Genomic DNA, 27,542 nt, shown 5'->3' with positions numbered 1-27,542 from the left:
ATTCACATGATTGAAGAATAGTGGTCAGGTATTGTGAAAAGTGCCTCTGAATTTACGTTTGTCTAATGTTTTCTCCTTATTGGACTGAGGTATATATTTTTAGGAAGAATACCCTTGGAAGGATGTGCCCTATGTATCAGGTGACACGTGATATCAACATTTGTCATACTAACCTTTAGTTCTTGGTTAAAGTGGTATCAGCGGGGTTTCTGCACTATATATTTAGGATTTTTCCATATCCAGTCTACACTTAAGAGTGGATTGGCTAAGTCCAGTGCACACCCAGGGACAGAGGAAATTCGCTCCATCTCGAATTTATGGTCATATTTTAAAACCACCAGGTGTATTAGTAAATTTAAGGAGAAACTCTCTAAGGCTACCCAAGTATCCTGTTTATATTTAGAGTTTTGGCCACTAAATTTCGCTTTCATTGTTGGGTCTTGCCTGCAACCACTTTTACTGTGGTGTTCTAGAAGGAGATTTTTCTGTTTTCCTTATATGTTTATTGGGATTCTTCTGTAAAGGAAAGATTTTCATTTTCCTCATTTATTTATTCCATCATTTGTTTATGTCAGTAGGGGCTCATGGATAATCTAATTCATTCTCCGTGGTCGTTACTCAACCCCGTCTTTTTCACCCAACCCTTTGATCTGTTTTGTTTTACAATTTTACCCTTTTCAGAATGTCAACTGCATTATATAATATGTATCTCCTGAGTTTGGCTTTTTTCACTTAGCAAAATTCATTTAAGACTCATTTATGTAAAAAAAAAAAAAAAAAAAAGACTTTTTCATGTTGTTGGTCCTTTTCTCAGATCAGCTCCTTTCTCTCCACTCTTTTCATTTCATCCATGCTATTATTATGTTGCTCAAATTGTCCCAGCTTGGGCATTGAGAGCTATCATAGGTTAGCTTTTAGGTCCTTTTAACAAATCCTTATCATAGTTTCTAAAGGACTTCCTTACTTTTCACACACAAGGTGCTCCAGTCTCCTTGTATTTTCTGTGTCCAAGCCCTGGAATCAGACATTTTTCCAAGGAGCCCTAGTTCCTTTTATTGGAGAAACCAAGATCTGAGCTCTAGGTGTGCTGATTGGTACTGGGTGAAACTTTCTAGATGCTGTCTGCCTACATATCTAAGAAATAGATGTATGTGTACCAGTCCATGCTAGTCATCTGCCTCACAGTATCCATATTTCTAGATCGATCTGTATACATATAAATCTGTATACATCTGTATACAGATGTGTTACATACACATGACTACATATTTGAAAATTAATGAGCTAACATTGATATCTTTTAGTCTAACTGAGGATTCATTCTAGCCTTCCCACCCACCCCTTGCTTATTTTTAACTTCATCCATACACTGAGATACCTGGTTATCATTATCTACAACATAAGTATTCTTTTTGACCTTGTGTACATGGAAAGTAGTTTCAGAACTGCTAACCCCTGTGAGAATTTACCAGCCAGAGTGTTTAAGTACAGTTCTTTTTGTTTTCAGTCTTAATGTATCCAGTCAAAATGTAGTTTTACAGAATTATTTAGGTCAGCTCCTTTTCCCCCGTTTTTTAAATTCAGGTTACGTGATACATACATTTGTAAAAACAGAGTCACTTGTCACAGTCTGCTTTATATCTGTAAACTATTTGATTTTTTTCTTTATTTAAATTGAGTTACATTCTGTCTTGGTGGTGTACAGCTCTGAGTTTCCACAAATGCATCACCCTGTACCATGCACAACAACCCTATTACTATAAAAATTCCCCTTGGGTGACCTGTTCTTACTCAACTCCTCCTTCCTCCCTTAGCCCCATCCACTGATTTGTTCTCTGTCCTATAATTTAACCTTTTCAAGAAAGTCAAAATAGATTGATACAAAATGCAGTTTTTAGGTTTGGCTTCTTTCACTTAAGCAAAAGTCACTTAAGATTTTTCCTATTGTAGGGGCGCCTGGGTGGTTCAGTGGTTTAAAGCCTCTGCCTTTGGCTCGGGTCATGATCCCAGGGTGCTGAGATCAAGCCCCACATCAGGTTTTCTGCTCCGTGGGGAGCCTGCTTCTTCCTCTCTCTCTCTGCCTGCCTCCCTCTCTGCCTACTTGTGATCTCTGTCTCTCAAATAAATAAATAAAATCTTTAAAAGTAAATAAATAAATAAAAATTTAAAAATAAAAAAAAGATTTTTCCTATGGTAGTGTGAGGCATTAATTCATTCCTTTTTTTAAATTACTGAATAGTATTCCACTTATAGATGTCCCACAGTTTATTCACCTATTGAAGGATATTTGAGTTTTTACCTGTTCCGGTGATTATTAATAGATACTATAAACGTTTGTGTTGGGCGCCTGGGTGGCTCAGTCAGTTAAGTGAAGTGTTTACGTTCGTCTCACGTCATGATCCCAGCGTCTTGGGATCCAGTCCCACGTGGAGCCTGCTCCTCCCCCTACCTTTGCCCCTCCCCTGTTTGCGCGCACCCATTCACTCTCTCTCAAATAAGTAAATAAATCTTTAAAAGTAGAAAAAAAAAAACATATATGTTAAGGCTTTTGTGTTGACTTAGTTTTCGATTCACTTAGGTAAATACATAGGAGTAGGATCACTAGGTTGTGTGGTAATTACATGTTTAAATTTATAAGAAATTGTAAAACTGTTTTCCAAAATGTTTGTATTATTTTGCATTCACACCAGTAATGAATAAGAGGTGTGTGTGGGGTTTTTTTTAAAGATTTTATTTATTTATTTGAGAGAGAACGCGTGCACATGAGCCCGAGTATTGGGGAGGCAGAGGGAGAAGCAGACTCCCTGCTAACCAGGGAGCCTGACATGGGGTTCGATTCCAGGACTCTGAGATCCCTACCTGAGCCAAAGGCAGGTGTTTGACCAACTGAGCCACCCAGGTGTCCCCATGAATGAGAGTTGTTGTTTCTCAAATCCACAATGGTATTTTGTATTTCTAGTACGTAAGCGACCCTTTCTACTTAGATCCATACGGCACGTTGATTTACATTTTTGCCTCCTTTGGTCGCTTGGCGTTCAGAAAGCAAAGTGGTTGTGATACTATTTCTTTGAGGTACTGAAAAAAATTGGTGCTGCATACAGAAGCAACAACCCCCACGCCACTGTCTCTGAATTGCTGAAGAGAGAACGTTTCCGAAATTCTCAAGTCCCGGGCGAGCAGGGTTATGGGAATGGAAGTCCGGAAGTTTGTGGGCCCGCCGCACGCGGTTATGAGAGTTAGTAGCCTGCGGCTCCTTCTGCGCATGCGCAACACCTCGCAGGCGCTTCCAAATGTTCCGGCTTTCTGTGGGAGACGATCCGGAACCTCCAGGCGTCTGGCGGTCTGCATGGCGGTCTGCATGCCATTCTCCGAGCTCGTGCAGCCGGAGCGGGAGGGTGTGCGAGGCGAGAAGGATGGGGAGATCCGACAGGGTTCCTGCGTGGCGCCAAGACGCGGTTGTGGGCGACGGTGCTCCACTGTAGGGAAGAGGCCCGCGGACCCCGGCGGGACACTTGGCTGCTGTTCTGGAGAGACTGGGTACGAGGAGGCCTCGGTCGGGTGGAGGGATCACGAGACGGGAGACTCTTTACTAGGGGCAAGGTCGGCTTGGAAGGCAGGAAGGCGGGGATTCGGTACCCTCGGGAAGTTGCAGACTCCGCGTTGATGTGCCGGCGTGGTTTGTGCAGCAGCGGGGAGCGTGGAGTGGGGTGAAGAGGGAGGCGGGGCAGAGGGGGAGTGGCCGGTGCGCGTGCGCGATGGGTGCGCTCGGTCGTAGAGCGGCGGGAATTGAGCAGATGCTTTGATTCGTGGTGGGCTGAACTATATCAAAGTATCATCTGCGAACGGTAAACCAGCGTGAGACTTCACGTCTGTAAAACTGAGGATATTAATAACACCTGTCTCGTGGGGTTGTTCAGAAGATTAAATAACATAGCTCAGTGCCTCGCTGTAAATATTAGCTGCTCTTAATAGAATTATTCTTATCACTCGTTGCATTATGCTTTCAACCTCTCACTTAAGGCCGGTATAGCTCTCTCTGCCATAACAAATTATAAAACTGAGGTGGAGAGGAATGTTATATACCCTATGTCACAACACTAGCAGATAAACTAGAAGGCAGTTTATTATTTTGTTTTTTAAAGATTTTATTTGAGAGAGGGGGAGAAAGGGAGCATGATGGGGTGAGGGAGAGAGGAAGAAGGAGAATCAGACTCCCTGCTGAGCAGGGACCCCCCCCCACCCCCACCCCCAACCGGAGGACTCGATTCCAGGACCCCAAGATCATGATCTGAGCTGAAGGCAGTTTTTAACCTATTGAGCCAGCCAGGCGCTCCACTAGAAGACATTTTTTAAAAAATTCATTCATTCATTTATTCATTCAAGATTTTATTTGATAGAGTGATACAGCCAGAGAGCGCAAGCGGAGGGACTAGCAGAAGGAGAAGGAGAAGGAGGCTCTGCACCCAGTGAGGAGCCTGATGCAGAGGGTGGATTCCAGGCCCCTGTGATTATGACTTGAGCAGAACGCAGATGCTTAACCATCTGAGCCGCCCAGCCGCCCAAGAAGACAATTTTAGGTGTTTCTCCAAATGACATGGTCTTTGCAGCTTCCGTCTTGGTTATAAAAGCCAGCATGGCATCCTGCAGAGTACTTAGCAAAAATAATTAGGGGTGTGAAGAAATGATCTGAACGATTGAATCTTAACCGTGTAGTAGCTCTGTGTATGGGATTTCTAGATGTCTTCAAAGCCTCTGAAAGAGACGGTATAATTGTATTCAAGTTAGGTTTGTAACAGTTCTCAGCAGCCTTGATTTGAGTTTATGGAAGGTCTGACCTGAGAGTCTATGGAATAACAAATACATTGGAACTGTGGGCCTGGGTGACAATTCCAGCTAAAATGAATTTGCCCCTCAGGTGCCTTTCTCATCTATGTTAGAAAAGCACATCTTGTGAAGTAAGAAGGAGGAGTCTCTAAGTATATGTTAGTTGGAGAGAACCCTCCAACTATTTGAGGTTTTTTCTTTTTTCTTTTCCTTTTTCTTTTCTTTTCTTCTTCTTCTTCTTTTTTTTTTTTTTTTTTTTTTTTTTTAAGTAGGCTCACTGCAGGGCTGAGCTCATGACCCTGAGATCAAGACCTGAACTGAGATTGAGTCGTTTGCTTATCCGACCAAACCACCTAGGCACCTCTTGAGTGAGTTTTGAGCAGAGTGTAGTTCCCAGAGAGGAGCAGATCCTAGGTTTTCACAGGCGTGTTCAGAACAAGTGAGATTTGACAATATTGCCCCATTCAGAAGCTCCCAGGCTGCCTAATGGAGAGAAGCCTGGACCAGGGCAGCTGGGCTGGAAGGAGTGAAGGATGGTTAGGTGACCTGGGAAATAGAACTGCACTGGAGGCATTCCAGGGATTAGCGGGAAAGGGCCTTAAAACTAGATGCGAGTCAGTTTTGTCTCACCAATCCCAGTTCAGCCCCTACTCTTTGTTTTTTACTCCCTCTTCCCAGATTCTGAGCTCTGCTCACACAATGAATCTGGCATTTAAAAATGTGCTGTTGAGTTCTTTACAAGACAGCAGTACAAGGAGAGTTACTTATTTTTCTTCTTGAAAGTTGAGAAGAAATTGGTGCTGAAAATGTAAGTGAATTTCCCTGTCTTTGTGTTGGGGCAGAACCCAGAGGAAACGTTGAGCTTTCCTACCCCAGTCCTGTGCTGACCACATCACCACTGGTTTAAAAAAAGATAGCCATTTGAGAAACTGCATATGCTTTAGAAAAATAAAAGGTACACTCACTTGAAAGTGCCTCCATCCTTTTTTTCGTAGCTTTGGTTGCCTTCTCTAACTTGAGTAAACAAGGAAATACACGGGCGCCTGGGTGGCTCAGTGGGTTAAAGCCTCTGCCATCGGCTCAGGTCGTGATCCCAAGGTCCTGGGATCGAGTCCCACATCGGGCTTTCTGCTCAGCAGGGAGCCTGTTTCCCTTCCTCTCTCTCTGCCTGCCTCTCTGCCTACTTGTGATCTCTGTCAAATAAATAAATAAAACCTTTAAAAGAAAAAAAAACAAGGAAATACACATGTAACAACTTCTGTTGTACAACCTTTGCTGAAGGTTTAGTGTTCCTTCATCTAGTGTATTATAATTTGCTTAACCAATTTTTCTCATTTTTAAAATTTCTTTGAAACAGAACAAAGGGGTACAGACATTGTTTAAAAATGTCCTAGACAATAGTTCCATTCACCCAATGAAAAATTGCACACCCAAGCTCTGCATGGCCAAATCACAGTCATACGTAGTCGTGTGGGTGGTTTATCCTATGTCCTTTCCTGCCCCTTCTGCGAGGTGAAAAGGATATTCTCCCACAGAGGGGTATCTCACCCAGGTGATGTTTGCAGCTTTTTAAGAAGGCAAGTCCGGGAACTGCAGGGCAGTCTGTACCTCTAATGACTTCATTCCTTTTTCTCTATCCCAGCTCTGCCTTCAGAGATTTCTACATTTTTCCAAGGGAGACCGGCAAAATATGAAGAAGTCCTGTGTGAGTTATTGAAGTAATTTTCTGCTTTGTTTTATAATGGAACTTATGAGGATAATGACTCATGTTTAAAATAGAAAAGTAGAAGTAGATAAAATGAACCTGAGGGAAATAGCCTGACACAGTTGTTCTCAGACTTTAGTGTACATCAGATCAAAACTGGGAAGTGTTTTAAACCATAGAATGGGGCCTGAGAATTTCGTTTTGAACAAGGTTGCAGGTGATGTTGAGGTGTGTAGACCAGTAGCATTGGATCAGCAGATCAATAGGGCACAGTTGGCACACACACACACCATATAAAGTTAGATGTTTATCAAACTTGCAAATATTTCAGACTTTTAGCCATAACTCCCCCCCACACTCCCTCCCCAGCCCCCCCCCCCCCCAAAAAACATGCATAGAGCATCCCTATTCCTTTTGGAGCCTAAAGACTTTCTGGCATCAAGAGCTGAATAAAAAACTTCTGTTTCTCCTTATATAAATGATGAACAACCTTCTTGTGGCAAACCACAAACTAAATGCCTATAATTATTCTTCAGTGGAAGCAAAAGACAGATTACCAAGCAGAACCCAGTTAATGAGGTTTTTTAGGAGAACATATTACTAAAGCGCATGTAGAGAGCTTTCCCCTGGTCTTGGTTTGTTTTTGTTTTCCCTTTATAAAACCTCGAATTTTTATAGAATAAATTGACCACATGTCCTTAAAATAACTCCAAAATTCTCAGACCCTGGCAACCACTAATCTGCTTTCTGTCAGTATGAACTTGGATCTTCTGGATCTTTTGTATGAGTATAGTCATACAAAATGTATATTTTGTGTGTGTCTTCCTTCACCTAGTGTAATGTTTTTAAACATCATATTGGAGCATGTTACAGACTTCATTGTTTTTCTTTTCTGGCTTTATTAAGGTATATTTGACAAAACTATAAGGTATGTAGTGAACATTGTGATGATTTTGATATTCGTATACATTGTGAGAGGATTCCTCCCTCTAATCTAACACATCCATCACCTCACATATTTCTTTCTTTCTTTGTTTTTGGGGGTTTTTTTGGTGAGAGTATTTAAGCTCTGCAGTCAACAGATTTTAATTGTGATATCAACTGTAGTCACTGTGTTATACATGAGATCCTCAGACCTTCATTTTATAGCTAAGTGTACCTTTTTACCAAGACTTCATTTTTTTTTATCATTGAAGAATATTCCACTATGTAGATGGACCCGAGTTCTGTTCATCCACTTACTGGTTAACAGACGTCTGGCTTGTTTCTGCTTTACCGCTGTTGTGAATAGTGCCGCTCTGAACATTCATGTGCAAATTTTGGTAGAATACATGTCTTTGGTTCTTCTGGGTATTTACTGAGAAGGGAAAATGCTGGATCATGCATTAGTTGTAGTTTTAAATTACCGCGGAACCACCTGTTTTTCACAACGTGTGCACAATTTTATATTTCCATCAGCAATGCATGAGAGTTCATTTCCCCTCATTATTGACAGCGCTTGTTGTCTTGTTATAGCCATCGTAGTGGGTATGAAGTAGCATCTCATTGTGGTTTTGGTTTGCTTTTCCCTAATGTCTAACGAGTACCTTTTCGTGTGCTTGTTGGATATTTGTATATCTGCTTCGCAGACATGTCCATTCAAATCCTTGGCCTGTTTTTAAATTGGATTTATTGAAGAGTATTTTGGGTAATAGATTTCTATCACATGTGATTTTCAAATATTTCTTCCTATTCTGTGAGTTGTCTCTTCATTCTCTTGAAAGTATATCCTTTTATTCACAAAAGGTTTTAATTTGGTAAAGTCTTTTTTATCTCTTTTCCTTTATTGTGTTTGCCTTTGAGGTCGTATCTAAGAATCTGTTGTCATTCTAAGATCATGAAGATTCACTCCTGTATTTTTCCTAAGAGTCTTACTGTTTCTAGCTCTCACATTTAGGTCTTTGATCTATTAACTATTTTGAGTTAATTTTTGTATATGATATGAGGAAGGGGTCCATTTTCATTCATTTGCATGTGGATATTCAGTTCCAATACCATTTGTTGAAGAGACTCTTTCTTTCTCTCATTGAATGATCTCGGCACCCTTGCTGAGTGTCATTTGACCATAGGTGTATGGGTTTGTTTCTGGACTCCCACTTCTTTTCATTTGTGGATATGATAATATCCATATGTGGATATTATCATGCTGGTTCCTTGTGTTTGATACTGTAGCTTTATAGCAAGTTTGAAGTCAGGAATGTGAGTTCTCCAGTTTGTTCTACTGAACAAATTCTTCTTGACAAACTTGTCAGGATTGTTTTGGCTGCTTTTTTTTTTTTTTTTTAAGATTTATTTATTTATTCATTTGAGAATGAGCGAGAGCGAGAGAGAGCACACACAAGCAGGAGGGGCAGGGAAAAGAAGAATCTCAAGCAGATTTCTTGTTGACCCTGACATGGGGCTGGATCTCACGACCCTGAAATCATGACCTGAGCTGAAATCGAGTGCTGGAAGCTTAACCAACTGAGCCACGCAGGTGGCCCTGTGTTTAGAATTTAATATTGTGTTTAAGATCTATCCAAATTGGTTACTTCATTCCTTTTAATATTCTGTTATGACAGCATACATTTTAGTTGTCTGTTTCTTATGTCATTTCTGTTTATCATTATTATGAATAATTGTGCAGTGACCATCTTTTACATTTTCTCTCCCTGTATAAGAGCAAGCATTTCAAGTATTCTGTAATGTACACACATGATAAATATTGTTGGGTCAGATAGACTAAGCATTTCCAGTGTCATTTTAGGCTGCCAAATTGGTCTAAGTGACCATACAACTCCCACCGGCTGTTAGATGACCGGACAGCTTTCTTTGTCTCCTTGTTGACAGTTGATACCGTTATTTCAAAATTATGGCCAGTCTGATGGATGATGAAAACCTCATTGTTTTGATTTGTATTTCTCTGATTTTGGATAAGATTGGGCCTTTCACTTTTCTTCTGTGAAATGTTGATTTATATGTTTTATATATTTTTACATACTTTTCCGTTAATTTTGTTCTGTATTTCTTACTGATTGATAAATATCCTTTATGAGTGTTGTATAGTAATCTTTGTTCTATTCATTGTAAATATGTTCTCCAGAGTTTGTCTTATTTTTTCACTTTGTGGTATCATTGGTAATATGAAAGTTTTACATTTTGATGTGGTCAGATTTGTGAATCTTTTTTCCACGGTTTTGTTTTGTTTTGTTTTTTGGTGGGTTTTTTGTTTTGTTTTGTTTTAGTTCTTTTATCCTTCAGTGTATTCCCATTGTGACACATAGTCACATTCCTGTGTCTTAAACTTAGCAGGTATTTCCTCTCTGAGGTATACCATCAAATTGAGACACAATTCGATTGATTTCTTTCATTTGCTCTTTGTTTTTAGGGTTTTGTTTTCATTTTGATTATTGTTTTTGTATAAGTATTAAAAATATTTAAATTTTTCTAAAGATGGACTGTGAATATAAATTTAGCAAAGTATATTCAGAGATCATTCTGGCTTCTCTCTGTCCCCTCATCCTACTCCTGCCCTTACCCAATGTGGGTAGCCATTTTTTTAAGTTTTTATTTTTTATTTTACTTATTTATTTTTTTTGAATATTTTTATTTATTTATTTGACAGACAGAGATCACAAGTAGGCAGAGAGGCAGACAGAGGGGAGTGGGGATGCAGGCCCCTGCTGAGCAGAGAGCCAGATGTGGGGCTCGATCCCAGGACTCGGACCACAGGCCCCAGCCAAAGGCAGAGGCTTTAACCCACTGAGCCACCCAGGCACCCCTAAGTTTTTATTTTAATTCCAGTGAAATCAACATACAATTTCATATTAATTTTAGATGTGCAATATAGTGATTCTCATTTTGTTATTTTTAATATAAGAAGGCTCATATGTAGATCTTTGTTTGTCACATTGTACTTGATTTTTTCACTTAAACTTTGTGGGTTGTTTTTTTTTTAAAGAATCAATTAATTGACAGACAGTGAGAGAGGGAACACAAGCAGGGGGAATGGGAGAGGGAGAAGCAGGTTTCCTGCAGAGTGGGGAGCCTGATGCCGGGTTCGATCCCAGGACCACGACCCAAGCTGAAGGCAGACACTTAACGACTGAGCCACCTAGGCGCCCAGTTCTTTTTTGTTGTTGTTGTTTTGGGGGTTTTTGTGTGTTTTTTGTTTGTTTGTTTTTGCTGTTGTTTTTTTAAGATTTTATTTATTCTTTTGAGACAGAGAATACAGAGAGAGAGCCTGAGCAGTGGGGGAGGCAGAGGGAGAAGGAGAAGCAGGTAAGCTGGCAGCCAGATGCTGACGCTGGCTGGATCCCAGGACCTGAAGGCAGACACTTAACCATTTGAGCCATTGAGGTGCCCCTAACTTAAACTTTGTTTTGTCATTTAATAATGTATTATGGAGTTCACTCTGTAGTGCCACAAAGAGATACTCCTCAGTTCCTTTTCCAGTTGCTTAGCACTTCATGGTGTGAGTATAACATAACACATTCCACAAGTTCCTTAGTAATCAATATTTGGGGTTTTTTTAGTCTTTTGCAAATATAAATAGTGATATAACCTCTTATTTCTTTGATCCGTGTGCCCTTATGGTTGGTCCCCAGAAGTGGGATTTCTGTGTTAAATGGTAAATTCACGTATAATTTAGCTAAATATTGCCATATTTCACTTAATGGTGGTTAATCTTTTTTGTATTTTGAACAGGATATGAGGATGCTTTCATGCATATAACAAATTAAGTATGTGTGGTTATTCTTTTGGATTTCTGCCAGTCCAATAGGAGTGAAATAGTTCAGTATACTTTTTATTTATATTTTTCTTTTTAAAGGGTAAGCTTGATCTTCTAAGTTTAGTACCATTTGCATTTCTCTTCCTGTGAGTTTTCTCTTCACAGTTCTTGCCCATATTTAGAGGGTTATTGGTTTTTTCCTTTTTAGAAATTCTTTATATAGGGACCCTAACCTTTCTTTGTCATGTAAGTTGCAGATACTTAATTCTGGGTTGTCATTTTTCTTTTGATTTTGGTTTTTCTTTTATTTTGTAGAGGACTTGGTTGGTTGGTTGTTTATGATTTTATGTAGTCAGGTCTGTCAGTATTTTTTTTTTAATGCATCTGGATTTTTAAAAGTCTGATGCTCTAGTGACTGAACTATGTGAGCTCTGCATCTGAATTTTTAGTCATAGTTAGGTAAGTTTTATTCTTTCTTAAGTTATGGGGGAACTCACCCATATTTTCTTCTAGTACTTACATAGCTCTTACTTTTTATTATTATTATTTTTTTTTATTATTATTTTTTTACATTTAAGCTTGACCAGTCCATTTGCAGTTGTCCTGATGTATAGACGAAAATGAGTTAGGAGTAGGTTAGCTGGGTTTCTTAGGCATTAATGGTGCCATCAAGGTGTTTCTTGGGACTCCTTATCTAAGGCTTGGTTGGGTTCCCATCTGTACATATGTGGCAGAATTTATTTCTGGACAGCCGTAGGATTCACAGTAGCTTGCTTCTTCTTTGAGGTCAGAAGAAGGGTCTCTGATATTTTACGTTCTTTAAAAGACTCACATGAGGGATGCCTGGGTGGCTCAGTTGGTTAAGTGTCTGCCTTCGGCTCAGGTCATAATCCCGGGGTCCTGGGATCAATTCCCATGTTGGGCTCCTTGCATGGCAGGGAGCCTGCTTCTCCCTCTGCCCCTCACCCTGCTTGTGTGCTCATGCTCTCTCTCTCTCTCTCTCACTCTCTCTTTCAAATAAATAAATAAAATATTAAAGATAAATAAATAAAAGACTCACAAGATTAGGTCAGGCCCACCCAAGTAAATCTTCCTTTAGACCAAAGTCAACTGATTAAAGGATCTTATTTATACTTGCAAAATCTGTTTTGCTGTAGAATGTATCACAATCACAGGGACTTAAGTCTCTTCCATTTAAGAGGAGTTTACCTCACGTTGTTGGATCCATTGGAGGTCATCTTAGATTCTGCCTACCATAATTAGTGTGAGTTTATCCATCCTGTTTTCCAAGGTAGCTTTGGTTATCTTGGCCATTCAAGTTTCTATGTAAGTTTGAGAGTAAACTTACCAGTTTCCACAAAAATATCTGCTCAGATTTTAATTCTGATTGTCTTGAATTTATAGGCCAATTTGTGGAGAAATGAGATATTTTTGTAATATTAAATTGTCCAAGCCATGAATATAGTGTATTCATTTATTTAGGTATTCTTTGTTTTGTTTTTTTTTTTTTTTCTCAATAATACCTTATACGTTTCTGGAAAATAGTCTTGTTTTTCCTATTAACCAATTTTTAGTGTATGACATGAACATTGATTAGCTATTTGTTTTGATAACCTGGGAATATGTCTCTGTTTCTTCTTGCTGTATTTTCCACAGTGGTCATTTCATAAATGGGTGGTATAAAACCTATGAACTGTATAAGACAAACAGTTCAGTTATGGGAAGAAAATACTTGGGTATCTCCCTAGATTTATTGTAAGCCATAAAAAGAAGAATGAAGAAATCTAGTATACAATGAAATGGAGATACACACTAATGTACTGTAATTATGTAATGTGATAAATACAGCTACATTGGCAGTCATTATAGTATATAAGCCTATCAGAGTTACACATTGTTAAATGCCAAATATATTCATTTGAAAAAAATAAAAGTGACATAGGAAAAATGACAATAATGCAATTTAATATATAAATTGACATCGTAAGTTTACTGATTATAAAAAAGGGTTTCCTAAAAAAAAAAAAAGAAAGAAAGAAAAGGGTTTCCTAGATGGAACAGTAACCAAACATTTTGGGCACCCTGTCCTACAGGAGTTATGTTCAGAATTATTAAATAACATTTTCCCTGAAGACGACTGTACCTCTTTATGTGAACATAGTCCCAGCAGTCCTTTCCTGTGTGTTCACTTACTCCTTTAACTACATTTTTAAAAAAGATTTTATTTATTCCTTTGACAGAGAGAACACACACACATAGCGGGAGAGGGAGAAGCAGACTCCCCACTGAGCAGGGAGCCTGACATGGGGCTCCATCCCAGGACCCTGAAATCATGATCTGAGCCAAAGGCAAACACTTAACCAACTGGTGCCCCTTAACTACATATTTTAGAAGTGTACATGGTTATGCTCTTGGCCCAGGTTCATGAATAATACTATGTTATCAGTGAAACCCACCCTAATAGCAGGAATAGAACTTTTCTCCCCTCTGTAATCTCACTCTACTTTGCACCTGTTTTTACTGTAGTAGGATTTTATGCTACATGGTAGTTGGATGCTTCATGCTTGTGTCTGTCAGATTATATGCTCCTTGAGAACAGTGACATGGTTTTATTGGTTTTCAGATTCTCAAGGTAGGAGAGTTCTTTATGGCATATAGGCACATGATGGGACTCCAGTAACTTATCACACTGGTGAGGAATGTCTGTCATGCTTTCTCCTCCAACCAAGTACAAAGGTAGACACGCCAGAACACATTTTCTAATTGTGAATAGTGAACTCCGTAGCAGTTCTTCGACAGCTTTTCCATGTCTTCCAATTGTGATTACTTACATTTGAACACAAATGTGCTGTTTCAGGAATCCTTATCATTTGCGGATGTGACTGTGGGCTTTACCCAGGAGGAGTGGCAGCATCTGGACCCTGCTCAGAGGACCCTGTACAGGGAGGTGATGCTGGAGAACTATAGCCACCTTGTCTCAGTGGGTAAGGATTGCTTCCCATGGAGACTCCTAGTATGCACTTTCTTTCTTGGTTTGACACCTGTAGAAGCTTTGTTGAGTTTAATGATATTTAGGTTTGGGATTTCAAGTATTAAGCAGAAGGATTGTTGAATCACTGTAAAGAATGAAGTGTTGTAATTGGCCCCTGAAGCTTCATCTTCTGTCTTCTTCAAGGGCCCTGAAGCCCATGAGCCTCGCCCAATTCCCATGTCATTTCCCAATTACAGGGTGTTGCATCCCTAAACCAGAAGTTATCCTGAAGTTGGAGCAAGGAGAGCAGCCATGGATGCTAGAGGAAGAGTCCCCAGGTCAGAGCTACCCAGGTAAGTTAGTATGTATTAAACAGATGGACACTAGGTGACATGGTATGACTTGTTTTTATTCTCAGGTGCTTGCTTATATGTTCATTTTCACATTTAACAAATACTGAGTACCTGCTGTGCCTCACTCAAGTTTTAGGTGCTGAAACACATGATCAAACTGAATTTGTTCCTGACCTCATGGAGCTTACATTCTGGTAGGGAAAGAAAAGAAATAAACACACATACACATACTATGTGCATAATATGTCATAATATACATAATATGTACACACATACACATACTATATACATAGTATGTCCATAAAATAGCAAGGAAGTTATAAATTGAAATAATGAAATGTAATACTTGAGAAAAGGAGGGCATTCAGGAAGGCATTTTGATGATATCAACTTGAATGAAATGATTATAAAATGCACAGGTTTACATGGGAATAAGCATTTGGTTGTATGAGCAGAGGTGATATAGGGAAGACCCCAGGTTGGAGATACTTGGAAATTATTAACTTATGGTAGTATTTAAAGTTTTTAAATTTAGTATTTGAAGCTAAGGGATCAGGTAACCACCTCTCCTTAGAAGTAAGAATGAACAAATTTGAGAGGTATGAAAGCTGTCCCCTGCGACACTAATGTTTAGAAGTCATGAAAATGAGAGGACTCAGCAAAGAAGACAGAAGGAACAGTCTAGAGATAAGGTGGAAACAGAGAATATGGTGTCCTGTAGCCAAGTTAAGACGGTTTTCAAAGACAAAGTGAACTTCTTGAAGAAGAATGTATAAAGTCAGCATTTTCGCCTTTGTCTGCAAATCATCCAGAAGCACTAAGGGAAGTGAGCAAGACAAGCTTCATTATATGACACTGGTGGATATCTGAAATCCCAAATCGGTATAAGTGTACCTGCAGCAGAACTGATGACGTGATCAAGGAACGTGTGTATGTTAGTAGGTGGGTAGAAAACAAAAGCATTTCTGATGCGCACGGGGTCTGGCAGTGCGCTTTTCATGAACAGAGCACATCCACACCTAAAACTTCCATGAACAACAGTGCCATGAACTAGATAGCTGAGCTCCCTTGGAGACAGTTTCGTTCTGCAAAGGAGACGTCCTGGAGTTTAGAAGCACAAACCACACTTTTCAGTAGCCCTCTGTTTCCATGATGGTGCAAGAGAGACTGTACATGAGGGAAAACCACCTCATAGACACTAAATGTTCAGAAATAATCTTACATGCCATCTTAGTGGGTACTCCTCTGACACAGAATTTGATGCAAAAACTTACTTGACAACGGTTGGTCGGGATTTGCAGACCTTCTACAAAAGTGAGGGAAGCATGGGGGACAGCAAGGCTGGCTAGGAGGAGGGGAAGGCTCAGGGGGGTGATTACCTCGTTAACTGTAGCTCTGTAATTAGCACATCTGATTGCTCAGACTAGCAGGACATGTTCCGAGTCTCACTGAACTACTGTGTGCCAGAGCAGCTGGTCAGAAAGGTGGAAGGGAAAAGGATACTATCTTTTGTCTTGTTCCTCCCTCTCAGATGAAATTGTTCTGTAGAGTTTTAACTACCTTTCTTTCCTGGATTGCATCAGACAGTTGGTCTAGGCAGATGCTGGGGAAGTCGGAGCCTCCATGGGCCCAGTTCAGCCTCTTGGGCTTGTTTCTGTGAAGTGAGCGCAACACTCAGTTTTCCTCAATTTGGAGCTGCAGCAATGCCAGCCCCAGTGAGCTGACTCTGTGATGACCAAGAGAGCAAGCCATTGGGGAGGCTACTCCCACGAGGAAGGAAGGCACATCCTGGTTGATCTGTAAACTGAGACCTACACATGTGCAGAACGCTTGTTCATAATGAATTACCCCTCTAGCCTAAAGGATGACTCTGTTCCCTCTCTCCCAGGTAAACCTTTTGCAGTGTGCTGTTCCTTGAAAAGCTCACATCCTTTGAGCCCAAGTAATGGAAAAGGAACCAGCACAAAATGCCTGCAAAACTATTAGAAGAAAAAAGGGGTGAAAAGTATCAGGAAGCTAGTTGGTGATAGAATTGTCCTCTGATCAAAGTAGTCATAAAGTACGTAAATTATATGACCAAATATTAAATCATGAGTTTCCAAAGGGTGAACTAATTGAATTAATTATCTCTGTGATACAAGTATTTAAGAAAGATATTCATAAGGGAATAGCAAACACATGGCAGGGTGTCAAACTGAGAAAAGAGAACAGAAAATAAAATTACAGTAAAGAAAGCAAATTGGAAGAATCCCAAGGATGAATACATACTGTCAAAAATCTGTTCAGGGCCACCCGGGTGGCTCAGTCATTAAGCGTCTGCCTTCGGCTCAGGTCATGATTCCAGGGTCCTGGGATCGAGCCCTGCATTGGGCTCCCTGCTTGGCGGGAGGCCTGCTTCTCCCTCTCCCACTCCCCCTGCTTGTGTTCCCTCTCTCGCTGTGTCTCTCTCTCTTAAATGAATAAATAAAATCTTTAAAAAAAATTTGTTCAGAAAGAAAGGATAGATGTAAGCAAGAAGAAAATGAAATAAAGTTTGAAGATTACATTAAAAAGAGAGTTCACATACATACCATACATAGAATTCACTCCCCAAAAGAGAGAGGAAAAAAAATAGAACAAATGTTTAAAATATTTCAAGAATACTTTTTGTGGGGGAAGAGATTTGTGATTGAATCTGTGTAAAAGAGCCAGTCCTTAGCAACATTAGGATATATTGTGATAAAGGGACTAGATTTCAAAAACAGTTATTTTGACAACCAGCCAATATCAGAGAAAGTCCAAATAGCCTCAGACTTTTCCATAGTAAAATCTGTAGCTCAGAGTCAGCAGAGCAGTTTCTACAAAATCCTCAAGGTGTCACATTGAGAGTATTACACCCAGTTAAGAAGATACTCTTCAACAAAGACAGCAGGTCTTTTCTGAATAGACAAGAACTCTAGGATCTTTGTTCCTAGAAGCCTCTGTTAGAGAATGAGTATCAGGTAACCAGGGAGTGACATAAAAAAGCATGGTAAAAAGACTGGTAGTAGACTTGGAATTTAACTGAAGAACTAATTTTATGTTGTTTTTTAGTTTTTTTTTTTTTCTTAAAGTCTTACCTGTTTAAGAAAGAGAGAGCGTGAACACGGTAGGGAGAGAGAGAGAGAAACAAGCAGACTCTGTGTTGATCATGGAGCCCGACGAGGGACTCTACCCACAGCCCCGAGATCATGACCAGAGCTGAATCCAAGAGTCAGACAGTCAGCCGACTGTGCCACCCTGACACCCCCCAAAGAACTGACTTTAAAACAAATGTGGGAGCTAGGTGACAGATTGTACGAGTTGCAAATCTAGGCAACACAGAAAGGGTATATATCTAAATAGATAAGAGGAGGCTAAAAACAAACGGAGAGGAGAGAAGGTATACAAATACGGTGACTTCTTTTATAACGTAATATGTGTTTTCCTAAAAAAGAATCACTGCTCCATATAAAAAAACCAGCATTTAACTAATGCCCTTCTAAAAGCTCAGGATATACATCAATGAACAAGAAAGTCAAGGACTCTCCCTTTGTTGGGCTTCCATTCAGGAGGGAAGTGTAGAGATAAGGACCACAGAGAAAGAACGGATGTGAATAAATTAATCCTATAATTTCAGGTCATGCTAAATGCTATGAAGGGTTTTAAAGACCAGAAGATGAGATGATAGTGATAGAGGGTATTGGGGATAAGTAGACTGTTTCAGCCAAGTGGCCAGGGGTAGTCTCTTCAGGATTGTATCTGGAAAGGACCTAGATTATATGAAAAATTCTGGGACGCCCTGGGCAGGAACACCCTGGGCAGGAGCACCCTTGACTAATTCAATCAATAGCAAGATGGCTAGTGTGTTTCTATCATGACAAGCACAGTGAGCAGTGGCATGAAATAAAGTTGGAGACACCAGCAGAAACTTGATCTTGAAGTTCTAGGCCATGCTGCAAAATTTGAGTGTCATTACAAAAAAATGGGGGTCCATTGCAGTTTTTAGTAGTGAAAGAGACTATAATATAACACACACAAAAAAAAGTTTTTGGCTCTTTGCCCGTGGTTCCTGGCACATAGCTCCTAAAACCCTTGGAATCTCTGGCATGAAAAGATTGTCTTTTGTATACTGAAATAACTGGTGGCTGGGGGCCGCTAGATCACTTCAGGTGGGGCGGGGGTGGCCATCACACCAGTAGCTAGTGACTTAATCACTCAAGCCTAGGTAATGAAACCTCTCTAGGAGCCTCTAAACAACAGAGTTCAGGAAGCTTCGAGTGGTGTGCCCCAGAGAGGGTTGTGGGAGTTCCACATACCACACACATCCCCAACCCTTGCCTATATATCTCTTCTCTTTGGCTGCTCCAGAATTGAATCCTTTATAATAAATTGGTAATATAAGGGGCGCCGGGGTGGCTCAGTCGTTAAGCGTCTGCCCTTGGCCAGGTCATGGCTGAGCTCTGCATCGGGCTCTCCGCTGGGAGGGAAGCCTGCTTCTCTCTCTCCCAATCCCACTGCTTGTTTCCCTCTCTCACTGTGTTTTGCTCTCAGATAAATAAATAAAATCTTTGAAAATAAAATAAAATAAATTAGCAATATATAAGTAAATAGTTTTTGGGGGTTTTTTGAGGTGTTCTAGTGAATTACTAGTCTGAGGTGAGATGGCTAGTCATGGGAACCCATAGTTTATAGTCAGAAGCCCTGGAGGCAAAAAAAGAAAAAAACATAAATAGTCCCTTCAGCTTTCTTGTAATGTCTATGTGGTGTATCTTTTTCCATCTTCTTACTTTTAATCTATTTATATTTAGAGTGGGTTTCCTATAGATAATATATAGTTGGGTCTTTTTAAACTAATGTGAAAATCTCTCATTTTTTAATGGGAATATTTTAACCACTAAGTGGATGCCTGTGGAATACGATACCTTCAGTCTGTCACAATCTGATTTCAAATGACGTCATTGCTAGTTTATAAGAGGCTTACAGTGTTATAATAATATGCTTCTGTTCGTCCTCCCTTTCTGTGTGATATTTTACTTCAAACCCCACAAGGCAGCAGCTCTTTCTGCTTACAGGTCTTCATTGTGCAAGATGTTTTCTGTCGGTACGGAAATCTGGATCGAAACTTTTCTGTCCATAGTTGATTCACTTCACTGTCTTCTAGGTTACAAAGTACCTTCTCTGATTTTTAAATCTCTGTTTTTCCGTTTTTAATATTCTGTTTTCTCTTGTTGCCGTCAAGATTTTCTTTTCATCTTTGGTTTTCAGCTGTTCAACTCTGTTGTCTCCAGATTTACCTTTGATTTGTTTTTTTTTAGTGTGGGGGGGGTGGGTTTCCTGGTTATTTTCCTTGTCTTCTCGGTTTCCTAAATAAGTGGTTTGATGTATTTCATCCTTAATTTTTTCCTGGGACTCCAGTTCCTTATGTGTGGCTATATTTGATACTGTTCCCTAGTTCTTGGGTCTGTCATGTCAGAGTTTCCTCAGTGTCTGTGCTCCGTTTTCAGCTTTTGGCTGCCCATCCAAGCCTGTGTCACAGAGGGTTTATTTCTTTACTCCTGTTTCTCTTCCAGCAGTCAGCTGAGCTCATGCTGCTTCAATGAGAAATAAAGCCAGCCACCAGTTAACAGTGATAGATACAGATTTTATTCAGTAACTGTTGGAATAGGAGGTGAGAAGTTTCAGTAAAACTGAGCTCAACTCCACATACTGCTAAGACAGCTAGGGACGTACAGCCAACAGGCAGAGTGGGGGGAATCACTGGATAGAAGATTACTAAGAGAAACACCAATAGTAGGGGGATTCTTGCTGAATGCAGATCAGGCATTAACCCATCAGGGACAGGGTATAAGGAACTTGATCAGATATCAAGGGAGAAGGGACTGTCACTAGACTGACTTAAAAGGGTTCTTGCTGAAACTGAGCTCAGCCCGGATAGACCTGGAAGACCTAGTCAAGGCCTAGTTGAGAATAGGGCTCAGAGGACACTAACTGAGGTGTAGTCAACAGGAGAGTTCGTTTCAGAGTATCATTAAATTTGCGTTGGTAATGAAATAAATTATAGAAGCTGTACCTTTAATTATGTAATTTCATTGTAAAATTCTAATGGACATACTACAAGAAAAGAAAATGAAACCCAAAAGAATGCTTGAGAGGAGTGGCAAGTGATAAGTCATGACAAAACACAGAGGTGATTCTGAACAAATGGATGTGTAAAGTAATTATGATACTAATATGTAGGGCTAAAAAAAACATACACAAAGAACTAACTGTATATAAATGAGGTGAGAGGTGATCAAATTGAGTTTGATGCTTCTTTCTTCAGAAAGGGAGATCTAAGATATTGAATTATTCTAGATTTTAAGTTAAATATTCATGGTATGATGTGATGGATAGCCCCTTAACGCTGAGAAACAGTGTGTATAACTTTTAAAGTTGTAAGGAAGAAAAAATGGAAAAGATAAATTATTTCAAAAAGAAGGAAGAAAAGTACAGTAGAATTGGTAGTAAAATTGTGACAAATACAAAGTACCAAGTAAAATGTGAGAGATGACTTGATATATTTCAGGAATCACCATAAATAGAGACAGACTACATTTACTTGTTAAAGTACAAATTGTCAAATTGGATCTTTGAAATAAAATAATACCTTCCTATAGCTAAAATAATAGGTTTTCATGTATTCTGCTAACTACATATTTATATTTTTAGCATCTTTTGCCCACTTGACATTCAGTGTTATACCTGTCTGTATACAGATGATGCAGGATATCCTGATCCCTTCAGTGTGGGAAGAAGTAATATCACAGTCAGCATTTACAAATCATAAATTTTCCCCACTTCGTTTGTTACCTCCTGTGAATCGTCTCTTGTAACTGTGTCCTTGTGTCATGTCATTTTTCTGTCTTCCTTTCTTACTAATGTTAGATCACTATTGTTATATTTTTGTAAACTTTAAAAAAATTCTTTTTATATTCTCAGTTTGCGCTGATACCACCCAGAACACTTGGGCATACTGTTTTACTCTGTTCTGATTCCTAAATGCAGTTAGACTTTGCCCGCCAAGGGCATCTAATTTATCATGTTAATATCTTGAGTTGTATTTTGCCCAATACATAATATAGCAGATTTATGTTTTTCTCATTTAATGACCCTTAATCTTTTTTACCCTTTGAAAAAAAAGATTTTATTTATTTATTTAGAGCGAGCACACATGAGTTGGGGGAGGGCCAGCAGAAGAGGGAAAGAAAGTATCTCAAGCAGACTGTGCTGAGGGGCGCCTGGGTGACTCAGTCATTGGGCGTCTGCCTTCAGCTCAGGTCATGACCCAGTGTCCTGGGATCGAGCCCTGAGTTGGGCTCCCTGCTCAGCAGGGAGCCTGCTTCTCCCTCTCCCTCTTCCCCTGCTTGTGTTCCCTCTCTCTTTCTCTGTCAAATAAATACATAAAATCTTAAAAAACAAAAACAAAAACCAACTCTGTGCTGAGCGTGGAGCCCTACACAGGGCTCAATCTCACAACCCTGAGATCACAATCTGAGCTGAAATCCAGGAGTCAGACACATAACCACCCGAGCCACCCAGGTGCCCCAGTCACCCTTAAATACGGCTACGTTTCCTCTATGTGGCACAGAACTGGTGCTAATCCTTTTTTTTAGGATTACCTTCAGATATGCTGTCCTGTCATATAAGTCTACATTTTATTCCTAACATACTTGGGGATTTTTGTGAGTTAATACATGAAGAGTACATGGAACAGTGCTTGGCTCACGGTAATGGTTAGTTTTCTGTTAACTTTTCTTGTTCTTAATATCATTATCATTGGTTTTAAGCACATTTTCAAATTTAAGCTCAGCTTTCCACAGCTTTTAAAATGTTTCTTCACTCCTTTAAATTACATTATCTACTATAGAATCTGATTCCTGGTAGTGTATGGATGTTGAATGAAGAAGCTATTCTCTGGATTATAATTTCTTCAAAGAGAGCATATCTTACTTTGTTATATAACATATAGTGGCTATTGGATCATTACTTAATTCATTAACTGTGCCTAATGATGAGTGAGAGAGCCTTTATATTCAGAAAACACTACAAGGAAGTAATTTCTAAATGGACATGTTGGGTTATAAACCTGTAGGTTCTTGTTCAAAATTACAGATTTGTAGAAAACTTGAACTTTATTTTGAAAAAGCACACCACTTGTTAAAGGACCATGACTTTCATAATCACTCAGGTGTGTTCAGAGGGAATCAGATATAAATACTTGCCACACCGTAGATCGTAGTTGGAAAAAGAAAAAAGATTACTGAGTATTTCAAATTTCGGCCATTAACAGGGTATGTTTATGTTTCAAGGGAGTATTAGCCAACATTCTGATAGAATGAGATGTATAGAATGCGATTAATTTTTTAAATTGATATATAAGTAGGACTTGAAATGTTTGTGAAGACTTATTATGAGACAGTGTCATTTTCCTAAAGAGCAAAGTTCTGAGCAAGTCCAAAATGGGAATGTAAGCCAGCTGAGTTGAAAAGTCTTGCTTGAACTTGAATGATTTTTGACAAATTAATAGTCTGGCATTTCTACAAAGAAGACACTTATTATGGATTAGTGAAGTGATCACTTGAATACCCAATATGTATGTAGTTGAGGACAAGTTCCCCCTCCACCCAAGCATTATAACTGCAATATGTTTCCTTTAATGGCGTTTGGAGACAATGGGCTTTGAAGAGGTTTTTAAACAGGGTCATCATTGTTACATTGTATGTACTGAGCAAGAAGGTAATATGAAGTATAGCTGAGAATTCTTAGGGTGAATAAATATATCATTGAGTGTTTGGGGTCAGGTCTTCCATGGTTATAAATACACATAAAACCAAGAAATGTAGAAATCTGGGTGTAAAAGAAAAATTCTTACTAATAATATGTCAGAGCAAGTTTACAGTGGGCAGAAATTAGCATTTGGTGGTAGGATATCTGACCAAATAAGCTTGAATATACCACAACTAAAAACAACGGAAGGATTTGATTGTCTTTCAGTCTTCTTCCTCATATTTTTAATTTTACTTTTCCTAGTAGACATTTGTATTTTTTATAAGTAACATGAATAGAAGGAAAATTAGAAACTAGAGAACTCTCTTCATAGGCACAAAGAAATCAGTGCTTCCAGAAATTTAATTTGGTATTAACAATATACTAAATTAATGTATATATAACAAAACAGAAGTAGTTTTAAAGGGGGGAGAATGAAACTGGAAACATGTAAAGTTTAGAAAGAATTTAGGTGCACTAATGTAAGTATGAGAGGAAAATTATGTAAAGTCTGATCCTTCTGAACGATATCAAATCGTTCCTCTATTTCTTTAGGGCACTCTTATCTACTAAGTTTCATGGCCTCTCTAGTTCTCTGCATTTCAAAGTCTTTTTTCAAAAGTCTTTTCTTTTTTTTTTTTTTCAAAGTCTTTTCTTCACCATGCTTTATATTTATTTGTAATGTATATATTAAGTCTTAAAGTATGTTTTTGTAAATTGCCAAATGTAGATGTGTGTGTTCTAAGTTTTTAATCCCCTTTTCTACCCTTTCAGGTTTTGTTTTTCTAATCCAAACAGATGGGGCAGTATGACTGTTTGGATCACTCTTATTTCACAAAACTAAGTCAGTGATGTAGAAGGGCATTTGTTTTAAGTGTAATTTCATCATAATTAAGATACGATTCATGGCTTATGGTTTGTCTTTCTCATCTTTAGAAGTCTGCAAAGTTGATAGCCAAGCAGAAGAGACTCAAGAAACCCAGTACAGACGTTTCTGGCAAGCTCCATTTATCAACAACAAAACACTGACTGTGCACAGAGGTAATATATTAGGAAGCATTTTTAATTTCAGCACAGACACAGTTCCTTCCATAAAAATACCGTGTAGGTGTGACTCATGTGGTATGAATTTGAAATGTATTTCAGAATTAATTATTAATAAGAAAAAACTATTTAAGTAAGAAGGCTGTTGGCCTCCATACATACGGGAAATTGTTCCTTCATATTAACCGTGAACAAACTCAAATGGGAAAGAAACCTTGTGAATTCATTCAAAATGGAAAATACCTCAGTCATAATGAAGATTTAATCCCATATCAGAGAACTAAAAATATAGAGCAATCCTTTATTCAAAGCAATAAGGAATACAAGGAATGTGGGAAAGCTTTCCATGAGACGGCAGTTGTCATCCCATATAACCAAGCTTACATAGGACAGAGTCCTTGTGAACATAATGAATCTGATAAAACATTCTGTAGTAATTCAACCCTCATGGTCAGTAAGATGGCACAAAGAACAGAAAATCTTTATGAGTTTCAAGAATATGTTAAAACTTTTGAGAAATCATCTCTCTTGGAACACAGAGTTCATTTAGAGATGAAAGGTTATGAGTATATCGAAAGAGTGGATAATTTCAATGGGAGATCAGACTCTCTTGGCACAGGAGAGAGAATATTTGAATATAACAACTTGGGAGAACCCTTTTGGGAGAAGTCAGTTCTTAATATAACTCAGAGAACACACATAGGAGACAAAGTCTATGAATGTAATGAATGTGGAAAAACATTCTGCAAAAAGTCAAAACTCACCAAACATCAGAAAATACATACAAAAGAGAAACCCTATGAATGTAAGGAATGTGGGAAATGCTTCTCTCGTAAATCTTTCCTCACTTTACATCAGCGAGTCCACACAGGAGAGAAACCTTATGAATGTAAGGAGTGTGGGAAATGCTTCTCTAGAAGTTCATACCTCATAATTCATCAGAGAACTCACACAGGAGAGAAACCCTATGAATGTGAGGAATGTAGAAAAAGCTTCTACCATAAGTCATATCTCACAGTATACCAGAGAATTCACACAGGGGAGAAGCCATATGAATGTAATCAATGTGGAAAAACCTTCGTAAGTAACTCAGTTCTCACAATACATCAGAAAACACACACAGGCGAGAAACCCTATGAGTGTAATCAGTGTGGGAAATTCTTCTCTAGAAACTCCTACCTTAGAGTACCTCTGAGAACTCACACAGGGGAGAAGCCCTCTGAATGTGAGATATGCGGGAAAGCCTTTTGTCACAAGTCAGATGTCACTAAACATGAGAAAACTCATTTAAGGGGGAAAGCCTTATGGATGTAATCAGTGAGGGAAAACCTTTAGTCGCAACTCTGGTCTAAAAGTACATAAGAGAACTCACACGAAGGAGAAGCCATATGACTGTAGAGAGTGTGGGAAATCCTTCTCTGAGAAATCAGTCCTCACAGTACCTCAGAGGATACACACAGGGGAAAAACCTTATAAGTGTAATAAATGTGGAAAAACCTTCTACAATAAATCAGACCTCACTAAACACCACAGAACTCACACAGGTGAGAAACCCTATGAATGTAAAGAATGTGGGAAGTTCTTCTCTAGGAATTCATACCTGACAGTACACCAGAGAACTCACACAGGAGAGAAACCCTATGTATGTAAAAAATGTGGGAAGACCTTTTGCCATAAATCAGACTTTACAATACATAAACGAACATACAGAGGGGAGAAATCATACCACTGTACTCAGTGTGGGAAAACCTTCACTTGCAGCTCAGTCCTCAGATCACATCAGAGAACTCACAGGTGAGAAGCCCTATGGATGTAATCAGTGTGGGAAGTCATTTTCTGAGAAATCAGTTCTCACAGTACATCAGAGAATACACACAGGGGAGAAACCTTATAAGTGTAATGCATGTGGGAAGTCCTTCTATCATATGTCAGATCTCACTAAGCATCAGAGAACACATACAGGAGAGAAACCCTATGAATGTAATCATTGTGGGAAAACCTTCAGTTGCAACTCAGGCCTCAAAGTACATCAGAGAAGACACATAAGAGAGAAACCCTATGAATGTATTGAGAGTGAGAAAACCTCCAAGCAATCAGTTATCACAGTACATCCAAGGTTATACACAGGGGAAGAAAATTTATAAATACAGCAGTGAGAGAAATCTTTCTCTTGTGATTCATACCTCAAAATACCACAGAAAATTCACAAAGGACATGACCCCTATGAATGTAAAGAATGGCAAATTTTTACCCTAAGTCATCTTCCAAAGTAAATAAGAGAATACTCGTAATGGAAAAATACTCTGAATTTGTTGAATGTCTGAAAACCTGTTGAAATAAGACAACTAAAAATGACTGTAGAAGAAACCCTATTAATGCATGTAGGAAATATGGGGAATTATTTTATTATGAAGTATAACTTATTAAATAAGGAACTTACGTAGGAGATAATCCTGTCAAACGTGAAAATATTCTTCCAGAATTTGGCCTTAAATAACAATCATACCACACTTGGGGGAAAAGTGTCAACATCTTGTATATTTTTGAGACCTTTATACACAAGTTGTACTCAATGTATGTCAGGGAAATAATAGGGAAGATACCCAAAGAATGCACAAATGTGGTTCAGCCTTTACCAAGAAATGCCATTAGTTGAGCAAGACAATTGATATCAGAAGACATCATAAAGATGTTTTGAGTGTGCACGCTTTAACAAAATTTGGACTTTCTTATATCTGAAGATTGTATTGAAGGAAGTATGTCTTTAGGAAATACGGACAGAAATTTTCCTTTAGCTATATTATCTCTGATCTCAAATTTTTTAATAGAAATAAAACTGAATATATAGACATTTATAAAAACATTAACTGTGGAATGTGAAGCTTTTTGAAAAGAACAGATAAACTGAATATTCTTCTCAGATCCCGATTTCACTTTTGGAGAGATATATGTCACTCCATCCCCGTCAGAGGGTTTTTGATTAGTCTGTCCCCAACCTATGCTGATACTTCTGCAAATAATGCTTGATCTGGTTCATCCTGGAATCTACTCTAGGGGTTCTCCTCATGGACTAGAGCCAAATCAGAATGT

The 27,542-nt window shown here is 38.9% G+C and overlaps 1 protein-coding gene across 1 annotated transcript; it reads left to right on the top strand.

Moving 5' to 3' along the window:
* The first annotated feature begins 3,496 nt into the window (after positions 1–3,496).
* Positions 3,497–26,834, top strand: LOC111144699 (zinc finger protein 33B-like). Its single transcript, XM_022499128.1, is given in 8 exon segments — positions 3,497–3,537; positions 6,467–6,529; positions 14,137–14,263; positions 14,508–14,603; positions 24,345–24,571; positions 24,573–25,725; positions 25,811–26,243; positions 26,245–26,834. Coding segments are annotated over 7 exon segments (2,403 nt in total). The 5' UTR covers positions 3,497–3,537; positions 6,467–6,514; the 3' UTR covers positions 26,597–26,834.
* The last annotated feature ends 708 nt before the right edge of the window (positions 26,835–27,542 follow it).

Source organism: Enhydra lutris, unplaced genomic scaffold, assembly GCF_002288905.1.
Source record: "Enhydra lutris kenyoni isolate GAN:26980312 unplaced genomic scaffold, ASM228890v2 scaffoldscaffold12, whole genome shotgun sequence".
Lineage (NCBI taxonomy): Eukaryota > Metazoa > Chordata > Mammalia > Carnivora > Mustelidae > Enhydra > Enhydra lutris.
Note: the sequence above shows the minus strand (reverse complement) of the source record. Positions and strands in the feature narration are given on the sequence as shown.